The following is an 18803-nucleotide window of genomic DNA, read 5'->3' on the forward strand; positions in this document are numbered from 1 at the left end:
ACGGATTATTGAAGACTTCATGACTCACCAATTCCATTACACAAAGGCAATTGACCACTCTTCATATTCTATCAGTCCAAATCACAGTGCGTGCAGCCTATGTCAAAGTGTCCTCACATTTTGTAAATGGTCAGTAGCATAGTGTGAACCGGATAATTCCGCAATCTCCTCGCGTTGTTTTTGTTGTTCTCATGATTTCATTTTAAAAGTTTCTTATATTAAAAAGGTGAAATCAATTACCAACAATCACAAGCCAGCTGGAAACTTCCACCCTCTCTCCCTCTCGTTCCCAATTAAAACGAGTAGCATAACGTTCAAGTTCTGCTGCATAATAGAGAGACCGAGAGGACCCAAAAAGTATAATCCTGATGTAAGATGCTGTTGCTGCATTTTGACATTGTAATCGTTCTCTAAAAAGAGTGAAAAGCAGTTTGCAGTAAAGCTTCTCTGTGGTGCCCCTTCTGTCCCTTGGTGCCGTGCGCACATTGCGAGATGCGCGTGGTAGCGGCGGAACTGGACACTTTGTTCCAGGTGCGTTTACAGTAGCCTACTATTGACAAGTTAACAAGGCCGATGAGCTCTGATTGAAAATCGGGAGTGGTGCTGTCCCTGACGGGACAAATCAAAATCACCCAAAACACGGGATGTCCCGCACAATTCGGGACGGTTGGCAACCCTAATTTGTAGGTTACACATTGTAATCATACTATGTCACAACATAGAAATAATAGTAAATAGGAACATGTTGGGAGTTTTTTTGTCACTTTTGGGAGCTATAAGCTAGTTGGTTCTGACCACCTCAATGAACTATGCTAAGCAAGGCTAACAGTGGGTCAGTCAAAGTCAAAGTCAGCTTTATTGTCAATTTCTTCACATATACTAGACATGCAGAGGAATTGAAATTGTATTTCTCTCTATCCCAAGGCGAAGAAAAAACAACGCAAGAAGTATGTAACATCCTATACACAAGTACTATTATTACATTAATACACAGGATTAGATGTTATAATCCCTTGTGCCAAAATCCAAGGTAAAAACACATTCAGAAGCCCCTGCTCAAGTTTAACTTTAAAAAGCACACTACCCACAAAGCCGCCAACAAATGGTCACAAGCACAATACAAATGGCCCATCCAACAGCAGTAGCCTATCAGTGTTGCGCGGTCTGCCCGAAATTAAGCGGTCGCCCGCGGATGACCGCGGTCACCCGCGGTTATGAGTCATAAACAAAATATTTTAATGATATTCGGGTCATTTGCGGGCGGGTCAGTTAAAATTAATTAAATATATATTTTCTACAAATAGGCCAACTTAAAATATCACGAGAAGGCTAGCATCAATACAGTAAAGCATCAATACAGTAAAGTCAACAGTAAAGAAGCTGAATACGCGAGTTAAAATAATAAAGACACCCCTTCAGGAAAAGCGATATAGGCTATGGGAAATATTGGGAAAAGTTCTTAAAGAAGATGACAGTAGTAGGCCTACAAGTTATGGTCTATGTAGGCCTACTTCTTGCGAAGCCATTTAAAAGTATGACAGCCAAAAGGGCAGCCTGCAGGAATAAATGTTATGGCACTGACTACACAGCCATATCTACCGGTAGGCTATGTATAGGTTCGCGCATGCATAAAAGTTACCTTAGTTCGTTGTGTTTGTGACTTTAAACAGTGGATGTGCTTTAGTAAAGCTTTGTGCTTCATTCAGCATTATAAACCAGTTCATACGCTAACGTTTTGACCAGCAATGTATCTCTCTTGCCTACCTTGCCTCACCATTTCTGTTTTCGAAAGAAATATGTATGTCCATGGCCTTCAAATCTTAGTGTTCTAATCCTTGGTGGTTGCGTGCGTGCTTGCGCTCTTATTCTCATTCTCTCTCATGTGCACACATTTTGTCCTGCATTCCTACTGCGTGTAGTTCTAGTTGTACTGCATAAAGTTTCGCAAATAAATTAGTTTGTTTTACAGAAATGGCCTACTGCCACACTGCATGCAGGCTATAACCAAAAGCACACATTTTGTAAATAAGCCGGTCGGATCGCGGGTATAATTGTGTCCTAAGTAATATTCGCGGTTCGAGTTGCGGTCGGGTTGATTAAAATATCGGGCGACCGCGGGCCGCTTGTGACCAAACCCGCGCAACACTGTAGCCTATAAGTATGCGGCATGTCATTGGGGTTATCAAGTGGGCACCCTCAAGCTAATGCTAATGCTATTACAGCAGTTGGCCTATTTGGACACACAATAGTCTCCACCCAACCTTCTGACCATACCCCTTAGGGCCTACAAAACAATACCCCCCCCCCCCCCACACACACACACACGCTACTGTCACACTCCCACAAAAAATGAGTCAAGATTCAGGTGTCAACCTGAGAGTTTATTGTTTTGTTTGTTGTTTTTTTTGTGTGTCCGATACCTGCATTTCTGAATGGACGCTGGAACCCCACTAGTATAGTTTGCATAGGTCTTTCTACGGCTCATGGGGCTCAGCCCATATCGGGGATGGAAAGTCAGCACATCACAAAAACCATGCAGAGTAGTGAAAGGCACAATCACCATAGATATCAGATACACCAATCACTTTTTTGTATAACTCCATAAGTACTTTTTTGGGGGTGTTTTTGAGGAGGGGGTACATTTTGAAACAGGTAACACTCCCATTTCAAAAGCTGCCATTATCTCAGAGCAAATGAAACAACAAAAACAAAAGTCCCCTTTGATATTCTACCCCTTTTTTTACATTACATACGGTGAACAACTGTCCTAATAACAGCATGGGATAATGCAAGCATGTATATTTTTATATGGTTTTGTTGCTTTTTAAAATATTTTTTTATGGTTCATGGAAGCATATACTTTAAAATCAATATCTAACCCTTGTCTCCCTATTTTTTTTTTTTTTTTTCATTTAATGCTGGCTACACACACATACGCACAAACACACACACTTAGATCTACAGTCCCTCAACCCTATCCTTGTCTGTCAGGGGCCCCTGGATGCCCTGTCTACAGCTCACACATCTCTTAAACTCTTGACACAAACAATAAGAGACATAGTCACAAGTAAGGGGAGCGGACCAATCAGGAGAGACAACACTGCTGTGGATCCCACTGAATCCAGTAGATCTCAGCGACCCTCCCCTTATCTGGGGATTGGAGATTCAGTGGCACACATTATGACATTATGTAGTGGTATAAAGTTCCCAGAGATGCATTTTCTGCACCCTGACTTGCACCCTAGTCAAAATTAGGACCCCCAGAAGCCAATATGTCAATAGGATGGGGATGATGATCACTCAATCACAGGACTAAAGCGATCCACTGCTGTGTTCTCCCACAAGGATAGGATTGGATGATCACTTGATTACATTCCAATGGGATCCACTGAGTCGCAGAGTCCCTCACATAACATACTCCATATGACCAAACCCGCGCAACACTGTAGCCTATAAGTATGCGGCATGTCATTGGGGTTATCAAGTGGGCACCCTCAAGCTAATGCTAATGCTATTACAGCAGTTGGCCTATTTGGACACACAATAGTCTCCACCCAACCTTCTGACCATACCCCTTAGGGCCTACAAAACAATACCCCCCCCCCACACACACACACACACACGCTACTGTCACACTCCCACAAAAAATGAGTCAAGATTCAGGTGTCAACCTGAGAGTTTATTGTTTTGTTTGTTGTTTTTTTTGTGTGTCCGATACCTGCATTTCTGAATGGACGCTGGAACCCCACTAGTATAGTTTGCATAGGTCTTTCTACGGCTCATGGGGCTCAGCCCATATCGGGGATGGAAAGTCAGCACATCACAAAAACCATGCAGAGTAGTGAAAGGCACAATCACCATAGATATCAGATACACCAATCACTTTTTTGTATAACTCCATAAGTACTTTTTTGGGGGTGTTTTTGAGGAGGGGGTACATTTTGAAACAGGTAACACTCCCATTTCAAAAGCTGCCATTATCTCAGAGCAAATGAAACAACAAAAACAAAAGTCCCCTTTGATATTCTACCCCTTTTTTTACATTACATACGGTGAACAACTGTCCTAATAACAGCATGGGATAATGCAAGCATGTATATTTTTATATGGTTTTGTTGCTTTTTAAAATATTTTTTTATGGTTCATGGAAGCATATACTTTAAAATCAATATCTAACCCTTGTCTCCCTATTTTTTTTTTTTTTTTTCATTTAATGCTGGCTACACACACATACGCACAAACACACACACTTAGATCTACAGTCCCTCAACCCTATCCTTGTCTGTCAGGGGCCCCTGGATGCCCTGTCTACAGCTCACACATCTCTTAAACTCTTGACACAAACAATAAGAGACATAGTCACAAGTAAGGGGAGCGGACCAATCAGGAGAGACAACACTGCTGTGGATCCCACTGAATCCAGTAGATCTCAGCGACCCTCCCCTTATCTGGGGATTGGAGATTCAGTGGCACACATTATGACATTATGTAGTGGTATAAAGTTCCCAGAGATGCATTTTCTGCACCCTGACTTGCACCCTAGTCAAAATTAGGACCCCCAGAAGCCAATATGTCAATAGGATGGGGATGATGATCACTCAATCACAGGACTAAAGCGATCCACTGCTGTGTTCTCCCACAAGGATAGGATTGGATGATCACTTGATTACATTCCAATGGGATCCACTGAGTCGCAGAGTCCCTCACATAACATACTCCATATAACCAAATTAAAAGATACACACAGTCAATCAAATAAATGGGCAAATATATATATATATATATATAAATTTATATTAATATTTGAAGTTCATAGTTTTTTTTTTCTGATACAACATTGAGCGTTTACAGGTTGACTGTTAAAAGAGAGGAAACTGTAAGCAAGTGATTAAAAAGACAGAGAGATGGAGAGAGAGAGAGAGATAAAGCAAACAGAGTCTATCATGCACACAATCTTAAAAAGTAACTTAACAAAATAAATCGTATAGCAACCTAACTTTGCCCACTCAAGAGGTGTTGTCGCATCAACAGACATGTACCAACCCAATAGCTAATATGTCTGAAAATAAAATTGAAAAGAAAAATGTAGGAGGATTTTGAGTAACTTCATACCACACTAAGAACGGATTAAGTATATAACGCCAGAATGAATACATCTGGTCTGCACCAAGAAGGCTTGAATTACAAATTTTGTGACATATTTCGGTGACAAATCATGGAAAATGTGAGCAGTCAGAACAAAGAAAGCAATGACATTGAACTGTATGATGCAGTTAATTATTTACATTAATGTGAAAAATAAATTACTATAGCTTAACTTTTTTTTTTTAAGTCGTGCATTTCAGCATACCTTCTCTCACTCATAGGTCTTAACAGCCCATACAAAACACAAACACATTCAGCACGCAACACACACCTAAAATGTTTGACTCACCATAAAATTGTTAGACAGTGCAAACTTACATCCAAGTCTTGAATAATTTACAAAGTTTTTAGTATATATATTCATATACTTCAGCACCATTATTATTAGTCTAATAGTTATTAAACGTACATGAACGGTAGCTCACACGTTGGTGGACACTGATACATAGAGCCTGCTAAGTAGGGCCACAGGGAGAGAGAGGCAGGATACGTAACACTGATGGACGGCGGAGAGGAGATGACATCAGTCGGAATGGGTTTCTATGGGGAGGTTGACCTCTTTACCCACAATGCACCTATACACCCTGCAACCCCCACTGACGAGCATAGAGACCGGCCGGAGTGTAGCTACACGCAAACACACGCAAAAACTGTAAGGCCGCCACAGTTCAGCTGTAACATCGAGGTAATGCATGGATAAACATGAACACAAGCATACAATTCCAATGTCTTCAGCCAAGACAAAAGATGTTTTTCTCAGGAATAGTAATGCCGTTACTATATTGTTCAAAACATTGTCTTAAAAGATACAACCTCAGTTCTCTTGATTTTTAAGTGTTTGTTTTTCTATGCAGACAAATACAGACAAGTAACTCTTTGGGCCGAGCCAGACTGTAGGTGTTGAGCAGGGGAGTTTTCTCCATATAAAAGCAGAATGCACCGGGATCTCTGTTTCAACAAAGGAAGAGCCTGTCTGCACTGCACATGCACGTTTCAACAGCTAGGGGGCAGGATGGGCACAAGTATCCATGGTTAAAGGCTCTATAGCCAACAAATGATAAGATGTCAAATTAAATCAAACAAAATAAAGTGTCACCCTCAATACCATTCCTGACCATCACATCTCCACCACACCCTGTAACCTGTCGCAGCATCTGGCTATTAACTATGTACTATGTTTAGGTGAATGATATCTTAACACTGAGGACATTGCAATGCCATACATTTAATGAAAGATTGTATTGTAAGGATAAGTCCCCTTTGTGTTATGGCACTGCCTCTTGCAAGTGACATTCTGCTATTGTGCTGATGAGAATGTGTGCAAGAGTGAGAATAGCATTTAAGCCATCCACTGCATAAAGACAGGCTACATGACTTACCAATACCTGTCATAATTCCCCCTCAACTCTTTTCCCCCCTATTCGACCACCTAACATTTTTTAGACATCTTTAGTCTGTTTCATTCCCCCCTCTCACCCTCCTCTACATGCTTTTTGCCCTCTCTGTGAGTTGGCTATAAGAACTGACCATTCCTCTGTCTTTGCACAAGTTACGACATTTTAATCAAATAAGATTCTTGGCCATGTCATACCATGTCATCTGTGAAATGCGATATGTGCATGACATTCCTCGAGGAGTTGGTCAGCCTTTTAACCACACATCACCTTGGTATCCTCAACCCTTCATTGAGGTTAAATTGTGAAACGAATAAGTAAAATGGAGACCTCATCGTTCCAAATCAAACATTTAAAAAGCAAATAAAGGATGTGAGATTTCCCATGGAGAACTTTTGCCCATCCACACTCCCTTTCTGTCTAACGCTGAATGGTCTTCACATGCTTCTCTGTTGGTCAGATGTTACATGGTGACATCAATACCAATATCATAGGTTTAATTCCATATCTTTAGGTGAATATATGCATTAACGTAACTACATGTCACCTATGAGAAATGCATGATGAGTGATTATGTTGACCTTCCATGAGTATGCTCAGCAAGAAGGCTGTCTTATGTAGAATAAAGAGACAGTGCATCTAAAACATTTGTTCTTCTTTTGTATCCTTTAGCAACTCTCGTTTCAGTAGGCCTGCAGCCAGACTACTTAGGGTGTGTGAGAAACTGAGCAAAGATGGGCGAAGCTTGCTTTTGACATCATTAAGAGCATTGAGGAGGCTTAACAACTATCCCACAGCATGGTGTGATGGGAGCAAAAATAAAAAAGTAAAAACTGTGAAATTTGAAGGGGGGGGGGGCTGCTCGATACCATGTTACGTCTTATGTGGACGGTAACGGCTACTGCTCACACAAATTCATCTTGAAACAACACCGACGATACATAATAAAGATTATACCTATAGGACAGGGACTATGTGCAGGCTCTACCAGTGAATGAGTGGGTATGTAGGCTATCTATGGGCTAAGGGGTAAAGGATCTAGGGTGAGTCGGAGGAGCAGGAGGGGGGTGATAATGCCCTCTGAGTAAGCGGCTCCACTCCTCCGCTGTGTTGAGGGGGGGTGCCGTGACATCGACAGCTGCCCCCCCCTCCCCTCCCCCCCCTTAGTGGCAGATGTTGCGCTGACACGGCTGGTGCAGGAAGCTCTTGCGGGCGTGGGCGGCGTGGCGGGGCAACTGCTCGCGGGTGCGGTTCTGGCGCTGGACGCGGTTGCGGGCTAGCTGGCGGCGCTCCACGCGGGCCTTGGAGCGTTGCACGCGTGACACCTGGCTCACCTTGGCCAGGGCGCCGGCCTGGGCAGCCGCCCCTCGAGTCACCCTCGGGGGCAGATTGGTCCGGGGGGCAGGGAGAGCCGCTGAAGCCGACTCCGCCATCCTGCTGGGGAGACAGGAGGGACAGGGGTTTCAGTCGAAAACAAAACACCGTAAATGCAGCATGTTGCCAGACTGAAGAAAGAGAGGAAACTGTGCACTTCAAAATGACCTACAGAGCAGTTTTTATTTGATTTCTAATCAGCTTTTGGTTTCTACTTCTGACCTGGGTGTTGTTATCACATTACACTACTTTTGAGCAACAGGAACTCAACTATTTGACCATGTTCATCCTAGGAGTTTCATCCCAGGGACTGCCACCATTGTGCACCTAACCCCAAGTTGCTCCAGGGGGACCCTATCCTTGTCCCAGTCACTGATAGCCACTCTGGATGGATAAAAACATCTTTCGACTGACAAATTATGTACCATAATGACCTTTGGTGTTACCACCTTACGACTACCAACTAAGCCACAGGAACTGACCTATCGACCCCTGTTCATCGAACGAGTTGCTCCAAGTGGACTATCCCTGTGTAATTGGTTCACTGTTAAGTTGCTCTAGATAGGAACATCTGCTAACACAAAAAGACAATAGTGTGTAATGTCAGACAGGGCCTCACCTGACGCTGCCTGCCAGGCTGGCGGAGCTCTCATCCACCATGGACAGGTTGCCGGGGGAGACGTAGACGGACATGCTGGGGTGCTCGATGAGCAGGTCCTCCATGGGGCTAGCCTCGGCTGCGGCTCCCTCTGCAGTGAAACAGGGGGGAGGGGTGACAAACCAGCTCTCGTCCATACCGCAGCGCTCCAGCCCACCACTGCTGCCGCCGCTGCAGTCGCTCCAGGAGCCAGGCGACACGGGCGCAGAGCCACGGGGGCGGAGGGCAGGGCTGGGCAGCGCACCACGCACACCTACTAACCCGCCCGAGGAGGAGGAGGAGGAGGAGGAGGGGGCATGGCAAATGGGAGAGGAGGAAGAGGAAGGAGAGGAGGAGGCAGTGGCGGCGGGGGTTGATTGGAGAGGGGAGGGAGGGGCCGCCACTCGTGCCCTGCTAGCCTTAGTCCTGCGGCGACCGCCGCTAGGCAGGTGGGGCGGGCCGCAGGGAGCGGGGAGGGGGGTCATGGGGTCATGCTCCGACCCGGCCCTCGGACACTCACTGTCGGGCAGGGACTGTGCTATCGAGGGGGCCTCGGCTCCGCCCTCCCCCAGCATCAAGCCGTCGTTATTCTCTAAAGGACAGGGCGGTTGAGGAAGCCGAGGGGTTTTTTTTTTGGGGGGGGGGAGTGGGGGGGGGGTTGTGAGGTGAAGGCACACAAGGAATGTGATGGAAGAATGGGTGGGAACACGGGGCAAAGAGGTACAGCGTTACAAGAAGCCATGCAGGTGTGGGGTAGCAGCCAGATGTGAGCAAACACACACACACACACACACACACACACATACGCATGCACCGGAGTAAGGGGAGTTAAGCCAAATTAAGGGTAAGGAGGGGGGTAAAGGAAGGTAAGGAAACAGTACAAAACATAGAAAATAGGAATACCATTATTAGATGGTTGTTTTGCCGTTACCTTTCCATTTTTTTTACCAAAAAAAGAAAGAACAAGAACAACCTCTGACTGTTTCTCCTTCTAGCCCATTCAGTACCACAGCATATTCCTCTCACATTCACATCACGTGACTTATACTCTTTGGGGGTCCACTCAGCACACAGTTGCAATCACACTCTGTCCCCCCACACAGGCACCCTCCATAGAGGCAAACCAACATCACATTACCCCGCCCAGGTGGGAACCTACCCAGAGGGCACTCACCTGGCAGGCTGACCAGAAGCCATCCCTCCTCATCAGCGTCGCTCACACATGGGTTGGGTCCCTTGAGTTCGGCAGACACATCTTCTACCTCTCCAAATAACAGGCTGCTGAGCCGCTGGAACATCACCGTCCAGTAGGGGGCAGCAAAGTGGTGAAGGGGGTCGATGTGGACACGATCCTGAGAGAAAGCTGCCTTTGTATTTTTTGTTTTCTTTTTTTATTATTATTTTTCTCAAGTTTTTAGGTTAACAGGTTGAAGGTCAAATAACGACAGAAGCTGTGAAAATGCTGCGTTGGCCTCTTGATTCAAGCCCTTGTTGACACAAGATTCCCAAATGGGCAAAGGATTTTCAGAGTGTTAGTTTAAGGTTTTACTTGGTATCGATGCAAAGGCCTACAAGAGAAAATCAGAAAAGAAAGACAAAAGACTTTGTTAATGAACAACACAGTTGAAACAGTCAGATCCAGGTTTGCATGCAACATATTTATATAGTGCTCACTCGCCCTTTGTACTGAATCATGTTTGATTAATTTGTTACTTTTTAAAAATTATGTTACAGCATCTGGTTCAAATGTATTGCAAAGAAGCTGAGCATGCAGAACATTTCTACTTCAGAGCTTCTTCTACAAAAACCCTGACGGGTGCAATATTCCACAGTCCCTGAGTTTCCACAGAAAAGGAGTATTGTGAAAATTAAAAAGCCTGGTGCAAAATGGGTCCAGACAAAAAGGAAATAAACATTAGTTGACAGATGGCCTCTCTTATATTATTAACGACACATCTACCATTCAAAGCATTGAACTGCATTAGGCAGGGAATGCACTGGGTGTACTGTGGGCAATGAAACATGGGGTCGCAGTCAAGGTCATAAGGGATCAAAGTGTCAGTTTAATTTCAGATGGGATGTGAGCATGAGTGCGAGATTCAAGGCAGCTGTGGATTAACCACCAAGTGAAAATGTCTCACAATACCATTCTCACAGAGAGACCTTTGTGCTGCTCATTTTCCCTCTTTCTCTGAAAATCCCTGATTCTAATGACATTGTTGATATCCATTAAAAATGTTCTGGGCAGGCTGCAGGACACTTGCTTAAAACCACCCTGCTGGACCATTGTCCAGATCCCATCTGCTGAGTGAAGCCTCTGGCCCGTTCGTGGGAGGAAATGGGAACACGCAGAGACCCCCTACCCCCTTTTAAAAAGTCGTAGTTATCCTCTCCTTATATTTCCACAGTCTTCAGTGCTTTCTTTTCTTACTTTATGTTTTTTGGAGCGCGGGTATATCTTGCTAGATTTTTAGTGTATCCACACCGGATATTTTAAGATCCTAATCGCATAAGAACTACTGAGAATGCCAGTGGTCAGCACCAGGCCAGTTTGGTGTCAGTGAATGGCACTAAGGTCCAGGTGGCAGACCCATGGGAACCCCCCAGTCCCAGTGACTCTGAATAATGCATCATCATCCGCTCGGGAAACACAAACCCTGCTGCATCCACTGCCATCTGAACACAGAGGCATAAACACCGGCAGAGTCGCCCATCCCCCCTATATATTACAAGTGGATTAGCCATCACGCTGATGTATAGTCCTATAGCTTCTTTACAACCATGCAAGCCATGTCCTTACAATGAAGCATGTGTTAGGAGGCTGTAGCATACAAGTGAGCTGACATACACTTGACAGGCATCTGTAGACAGACGCATGGGGAAGTAAATGCTGTGGAGAATGTGACTAAGGTGGGAGAAGATGGAGAATGATAGATCAGAGATGAACAGATGGAGGATGGGGGGAGAAAGCCTAGGAAGGTGAAAATAAGATGCAGTGCCCTGGATGGGTGAAGAGGCTCTTTTCTAAACACAGCCAACAGGAAGACTCATTTGTTTTCATTCCTGGGATGTGCATGAGAGAACACTGTCCTCCCCACTCTCTCTCGCCCCCTCCCATGTGGAATCATGAGGTTTGAAATCTTCCATCATGAAAGGATCACCCAAGAGAAGAGCTCTACACTTCATGTTGCCTCTTTGATAGATTAAAAAAGTCTGGAGAGAAAGAGAGAGAGGCAGGGAGAGGGGTGGATCTTCTTGCAGCAGCTGGTAAATAGTTGCATTCTCAGGAGACTATTGCAGATGCACCAGCAGTCAAACAAAAAATATTCCTCATCTGAATGAGCTTTCTATGTTTAAGCAAAATAAAATGGTGCAATCATGGAAAGTAGGGCACCATGACAACAGTGGGTTCAGTGGATGTTAAATGTCCATGTATTTCACCAAATTCACACTCAACAATCAGACTAACAGAGGAATGCATGTCCACACACTGATGCGTGACAGGAAATGCATTTCAAGCATTGCCTGCTTCAAAGAGCACTAGGCTCCCAGCCTAGCAAGTGTTATCAGCCTGTTGTGCAGCTCCTGCTGTTATCTCTATGAGTATATAAATAAAACCTACTGTTTATGGACACAAACTGAGCACTCTTCATGAGCACTCAACAATACTGTCATTGAATACCTTCAGTGGCATGCATATATTTACAAAGGTCAAGTGGCTGAGTAAGGGCCAATGAAGTAGCTTCAATGCAAATGTTTCACAGTGGTTTGTGGTAAGACAGAAGAAACAGGGAGAAATAGTTTTGTTGGATTTGCTGTATTTTAAAATACAGTATTTTAGGCCACTTTAAAATGTACTGTTGTACTCTGAATAACACCAATCATTCAGTGAATGGAAGCTTTGCATTTCTGGGTGGTGTAATAACGCCCCCACAGGTAAAATAAGCCTGTGTAGGCTAAATCACAAGCCACTATGACAGTCAGTGTAAAAGGTGATGTGTGTGCAAATGCTTTATAAGTGAAGCCCTATTTGGCCTGTTTTGAAATCATAACAGAGTAGGCTAGTGTTTTATTTCTGCTATTGTCAAATTATATCGACACCACCTGTCAATCTTCCACATAATTTACAAAAAAATAATAAACCATCACGGCGCATCTGCTAGGCTAATAGGCCACAGTCAAAGTAGGCAGGACATGTAAAATATGCAGTGGGTTGGGCCTTGTAGGCATAACAAGAGCTATGCTTTGAGTATTACTGACGTCACTGATGTTGCTGGTCCAACCCCTCCGACCCAGCGGACGGGGGAAAAAAGCATAGACGGAAAAAGAAAATGAAGGGACTATGTAACGATTTTCGTCAAATGACAACAAGCGACTATACAACTGAAACGGTTCTATTTTAGCTCCCAGATCAACAAAACACTGCATAAATGTAAAGAGGCTTTTTATAATTAGGCTATAGCCGTCCAAACAGACAACTGCAGTCCTCTGGAGCAGCAATTTCGACGGACTAGGCTTTGTTTACATTTGGTAAAATATACAGGTTACACTCTGAATAATATAAAGAAGGTTTTTGCGAATGAGTGAAGTTCAATCATAATTGGCTGTCAGCTGAACCCTGTTTAGGATCAAGGGGTCATAGCAATGACAGTCTGAATCAGCTGTAGCCTACCATATCGCAATCGATATGTCCACACATCCATATCTACCCCACAACCATAAATACATCAGTGTAGAGCATAAAAAATCGACGTATGTTCATTCTCTGTCAATACGTTTGTGTCCGTGTTAAGAGACCAAATTATATGTTGTGACATCTTCGGACAGATACATTACTTCACATTTGTCACATATTGTCGTGAAATACTTGTCATGAATGCGTGAAATCATGCAAGAATAAATCATATTTTCTATGCACCATCAAAACCCTCCGCTCTGCACAACCTAGGCATTCGAAACATAATGATGACCTATAAAAGGAATGTCGACAACAGAACAAAATGCTAGCTTAGCTGCTGTCGCTAGCGTCTTGTCATTTGAAACACAACAAGGTTTCTGCAATGTAGATAGCCCATTTTAATCTGCGAGCAATTACATTTTACTGGTACTGGCTTAACGTCAACGTCAAGTAGGCATTTGAAATAATACGACTCCCGATGTCAGTCATCGAAGCAATGACTAGGGGTAACTATTTTCCATCGCTCACAAAGACTTAAGATTACACTACCCCAATTCTGCAATAATTCTGCATCAGTGTTGGTATTGCTTACCTGCCTTTGCAGTATTATTCAAGTTGTAAACGTGATGAGCAAACAGTAAAAATGACAGTAAATTCTTAAAGCATAGCTTTAGGTAGCTTAATATGAGGTAGTTATAACACTATAATAAAATAAAAAGATATTCTTCTTAGAAGAAGTGCAACGTGTAAAATTGCGTTTACACTGTTTAAGATTACAATATCTGCCTTTAAAAACGAGTTTCTGCAGATATTTCCTAATGTTATTGCTGCACCCAGCTGATCCTCGGATCAGAATATAGAACGTACAAAACAGCTGATTGTGAGATCACAATACTCCTAGCAACGCCCATGCCCACGCCTCCTTGAGCCTTCCAGCCAATCAGAATATTACACAAGCGTCAAGCTGGACTTTAAAGATGGGGGTGGGGAAGTATGTCGTCAACCTGTGATGCAGAGTCCTTTCTACTGTACTTTTCCCATCCGTGATATCATGTTACAGAGTGTTTTGTCACTTAAGTTGTCATCACATCAAGCATCTTGTCACAAGTGACAAACACTCTGTAGCCTACAGATAAGTAAACAAGGTCTGAACAACCAATTTGTGTTCATCAGTGCACCCTCAGCATTCCTTTACAATGACCTGCGTATAGGCTATAAAGGGCCTTGAAAAAATGTACTAATAGATTTTCTTAGCTAATTAAGAGATGGTAACACACACTGGTGCCTTAATGCAGGGGCTTACCTGGGCTTCAGCCCAGGGGCCTCGACCAATGAGGGGCCTCCTAATAATAATAATGATAATCAATAATAATAAACGGCGTGTCCGTATTCGCGGTGTCATTAGCCTACTCTGGAGCTAGCCTAAATAATTGAGCACATCGTACTGCTCTTACATCCATGCAGAGGCCCCCTTTGTCTTCTCTGATTCTAAAGTGTAACAAAATGTAACAAAACGTAATAAAAAAAATATAGCCCAGGGGCTTAAAAAACATATAGCCCAGGGGCCTCGGGTGGTATTAAGGCGCCCCTGGTAACACACATCAGGCTCAACTCCAACCACTTCCACTCAGCTGGTCCAAGTCCTATTCGTACAGTCTTAAGTCTTACAATATGTGCATACAACCTTCAACTAAAGAACAAAACATTTAAAAAGGTGCTAAGATTTAGAGAGCACAACATATTTGCCCAGGATTGTCTGACAGGCAAGTCATGCAAGTGACGTTTATAATATTAGGCCTACTAACAGTGCAGTGGAAACAGAACATAAACTGTACTAACTGTCACTTTAAATCCAATTTGTAAACATTGCCAGACCCCTCCCTCTTTTTTTTATCTCTGTCCCCCCACTCTCGCTTGTCCAGGAGGGGCTTGTGTCCGTTGACAAGAAAATAGCCAATGGGACTTCGTCAAATGTGAATGCAGCATTTGATCATCCAATAGGATTTGGAGCTTTTTTAAAGCAATCGTGGTTGCCTTCGGTCACAACAAACACTGTACTGTGTCCATAACCCCTTCTTTGCTCCTATTTTTACAAAGTGTGTTTAGCTGTCTATAGTTCAGGCTCAGCAAGTGAACTATGATGAAGTCCCTTCACAACATTTCCTCTGTGTTTCTCTGGGGTATGATTTGGTGTGTCATTGGCTGTCACTGAAAACAAAACCCTTGACCTCACATGGACTTGATTATTTCCCTTAACCAGTTTTTATTAAGAGGTATACAATGTAGCTTTTGTTGACATAAAGAAGCTGTAAGATGAATAAGTCTTGAGAGATTCTCTGGTTCCATTTAATCATCATCTGATTTTTTACATTTAAGATGTTATTAGTTTATAGTTGTTATAATGCAATGGAAATGTGGAACACACAAACCGTGAACTTAGTGTGCAAGTGTATTGAGAAACATTGTTTTTATAATGCCTTCAGTTACATAATTGTTTTTGTCGAAAACACATCAAATAATACATACATCATACATCATGTACATCTAGATTGCAACAGATCACTATTTCACCACTTCATACATATGCACTCTAACTCAAAGGCTCATGGAAGTCTTTGCCATGAAAGTGACCATAACACCATTAACCAGCAACACTAATCGTAGTAGTGTTCACGCCCACCCCTGGAAAAGAAAAGGATCACATGCACATAAACAAACACACATGCAAAGAAAAGGATCACATGCACATAGATAAACACACACACACACACACACACACACACACACACACACACACACACACACACACACACACACACACACACACACACACACAGAGGACCTTGCTAGAGAAAGAAGGGCTTATGGTCCAGTCAGTAGCAGGCTAAAGCCTATTACTCAAGGATACAGCGCTGGCCAACCAGGCCTGATCATGCCATGCCTGCCTGAGTCAGACTCGACAGAGGGAGGGGCAACAACAGCAGCAACAGCAGCAGCAACACCAGCAAAGAAACCACAAACAAACTAAGTTCACAGTATGCATACAACAAGCAAATGCTGCCAGCCATTTGTGATGTAATTCAAAAGATGACAAACACCAACTCCACAATATAAACAAACAAATGCTGCCCGGCATTTATAGTGTAGCTAAACACTGAACTCATCAAGTGTGCATGCAACACATCTAACACATGTCTGATGTGTGCTTCACCAAATGCTTTTTGAAGTGTTTTGTAATAGGAAGTGATAAGCTGAACTGATATACTGATTACATGTACTCCGCAGCCATTTATCTAGGATAAGTCCACTCGTGAATCACTTGGTGTAAATGTTTATGTTCATGTATTGATCCATTCAGATGAGATTCTGTAGCTATGCTGTGGTACAGTGAGTGCTGTGCGTGTGCCCTGTGCCCAGCTTTGAGTCAGAGCTAATGTGCCCTTCAGCAGCTGAGAGCTGGTTTGACCCGTGCCACGTCTTTAAACGTGTCCTGCTGATGCAAGTGATTCACGGTGAGAGAGTGCCCTCAATATCTATCTGTTTACACCTGCTGGTCTGCATATTGTGTGTGTGTGTGTGTGAGAGTGTGTGTGTGTGTGTGTGTGTGTGTGTCTGTCTGTCTGTCTGTCTCTCTGTCTCTCTGTCTGTGTACCTGTATGTGTATGCCAGTCAGTTCTTGTCATTAACTGACAAAAACAAAAAAACGAGTTTGGCTTGTTCCTCCCATCCTATCTGTCTGTCTCGCCAAACCTTGCCTGCCTTATGTGTAAATGTCAGATGATTAAGCTGAGCCTGGGCTGTGGACGGAATGCAATACATGTCAATGAGTCACTCGAGGGGTGACATGAGGCCTATAAGGTTACCGTGAGCGACACAAGGCAACAGGTCTACAGTTTACTTTTCCTCAGAGTGTCACCTTTACGAGCGCAGACCTGGTCACGGAAACCCACAAGCTAATAATTTCTTATGACAGAGCAGTACACAGGGAATGGGTGACTGGGTGAGATACCACAATGCACAAAACACACGGACGTTATATTAGGTGTTTTCAACTCCAGGGGAAAATTCCCTGGACAACAGTTATGGGGAGAAGGAGACAAAAACACAACAAGGCTAAACACTAGAAAAGAATGGATCCCCACAGGCCTTTAGTTACCACTACTGCTAATCCTTTTGCTTCCTTCATATTCTTTGTCCTCTGAAGCCTCTGCTTTTGAGGATTTGCATGTCTCAGCTGGCTAGACAGAGAGAAAGAGAGAGAAAGACAGTGAGTACAGAGAGGGCAGAACAGAAAGACAGTGAGTACAGAGAGGGCAGAACAGACAGAGAGAGAGTACAGAGAGGGCAGAAGAGAGATAGATAGAAAGAAAATTGAAGAAAGAGGAAAAAATTCCTGCAGCTCTCTAAGCATGCACCTGAGGGGGGTTGAGAAAGTAGGGGAAAGGTCACAAAGCTCTGTGGGACAGCCATAACCCACGGCAACCATCAGCTGATAGGTGTGGCCGTCTCTCCCTGTGTGTGTGTGTGTGTGTGTGTGTCTTTGCCTTGTCACCTTGAGCTAAGAAAGTGCCTCTCAATGTATCCTGGGGAACTGAGTTTATCGCCAATGCCAGGTGGCAGGCAGGCACAGAGTTAGGGCTTCTGCTACACTGTTGCCAATTTTTGACACCACAATTATGTCACTGGTGATGGCTGTGGCCTCGATCTAGTCAGCATGTTTACCATTTTTAGATGGTGTGAACTGAGTGTTCTGGTTGAAACTGTCACATAACGTTGTTACAGCTACTCCTATTAGAAAAGATTTCTAGTTTCAGAGAGACAACAGTGTTGTGAAAGTAAACAGCACAGTCAACCGATATTCCTGGTGCTGTTATCACCTTGCGTGTCCTCTGTTTGCCCTCAGCGCCGAGGCTCGTGTGACAGCCCGGAGACTGGCTGGTTCTGCACTAAACACAGAGCAGGATTTGCTGGTGGACAGGTACGATCTCGCAGATAACCATCTCAAGTGGAGCTCTCCGGAAGCAATGGATGGAGGGGCTTTGGGGGAAAACTGATGACATAACAAGCTCTAGGTATGAGAGAGAGAGAGAGAGAGAGAGAGAGAGAGAGAGAGAGAGAGAGAGAGAGAGAGAGAGAGAGAGAGAGAGAGAGAGAGAGAGAGAGAGAGAGAGAGGTGGGGGAGGGGCAGAAAGGCAGGCAGGCAGAAGTGCGGTGACTCCCGGAGTTGTGGACTCCAGGCCATCTTTTCGCTCAAGCCCATTACTGAACCTGTTCTGCTGGCTTCAGTTCCATACTGAACAGTCCTGCTGGCTTCGATTCAATTCAATGCAATTCAATCTTTATTTAATAATAATAATAATAAAAATAAAAAATAAGAATAAAAGTGAATCATGCTTGTATTTCAATCAATCAATCAATCAATCAGTCCAAACAGTAGTATTAAATAGATTATCTCGCCACAGTTTTCCAATTCTGTTTATTTTACTTACATTGTAAGTAACATTTACATTGTTACCTATGCACTTCCTTGACTGGTATAAACACATTGATATACAAAAATATTGGCCGCCATAAA

At 43.7% G+C, this 18803-nt stretch overlaps 1 protein-coding gene across 3 annotated transcripts; it reads right to left on the reverse strand.

Moving 5' to 3' along the window:
* Positions 1-3666: 3666 nt before the first annotated feature.
* Positions 3667-14080, reverse strand: tp53inp2b (tumor protein p53 inducible nuclear protein 2b). 3 transcript variants are annotated; one of them, XM_076277094.1, is made up of 4 exons: positions 13825-14080; positions 9725-10118; positions 8533-9142; positions 3667-7976 (listed from the first exon to the last, which is right to left on the reverse strand). In XM_076277094.1, the coding sequence occupies exons 2-4, from the start codon at positions 9846-9848 to the stop codon at positions 7703-7705; spliced, it is 1008 nt and encodes a 335-aa protein (XP_076133209.1). In that variant the 5' UTR covers positions 9849-10118; positions 13825-14080; the 3' UTR covers positions 3667-7702. The 3 variants fall into 3 exon arrangements, with proteins under 3 accessions (XP_076133209.1, XP_076133210.1, XP_076133208.1); XM_076277095.1 differs by having other exon boundaries at positions 3667-7973; positions 13821-14080; XM_076277093.1 differs by having other exon boundaries at positions 13821-14080.
* Between the last annotated feature and the right edge of the window lie 4723 nt (positions 14081-18803).

This window comes from Alosa pseudoharengus, unplaced genomic scaffold (genome assembly GCF_046254945.1).
Source record: "Alosa pseudoharengus isolate Yale_2024_CS ecotype anadromous, Long Island Sound unplaced genomic scaffold, YU_APseudo_1.1 YU_APseudo_1.1_scf_9, whole genome shotgun sequence".
In the NCBI taxonomy this organism is placed as follows: domain Eukaryota; kingdom Metazoa; phylum Chordata; class Actinopteri; order Clupeiformes; family Clupeidae; genus Alosa; species Alosa pseudoharengus.

Coding starts and splice junctions, on each gene's coding strand:
- tp53inp2b (XM_076277094.1), bottom strand. CDS start 9,848: ATGTTCCAGCGGCTCAGCAGCCTGTTATTTGGAGAGGTAGAAGATGTG. Junction 9,143..9,724: donor GCTTCTGGTCAGCCTGCCAG/GTGAGTGCCCTC, acceptor CCTGTCCTTTAG/AGAATAACGACGGCTTGATG. Junction 7,977..8,532: donor AGCCTGGCAGGCAGCGTCAG/GTGAGGCCCTGT, acceptor CTGTCTCCCCAG/CAGGATGGCGGAGTCGGCTT.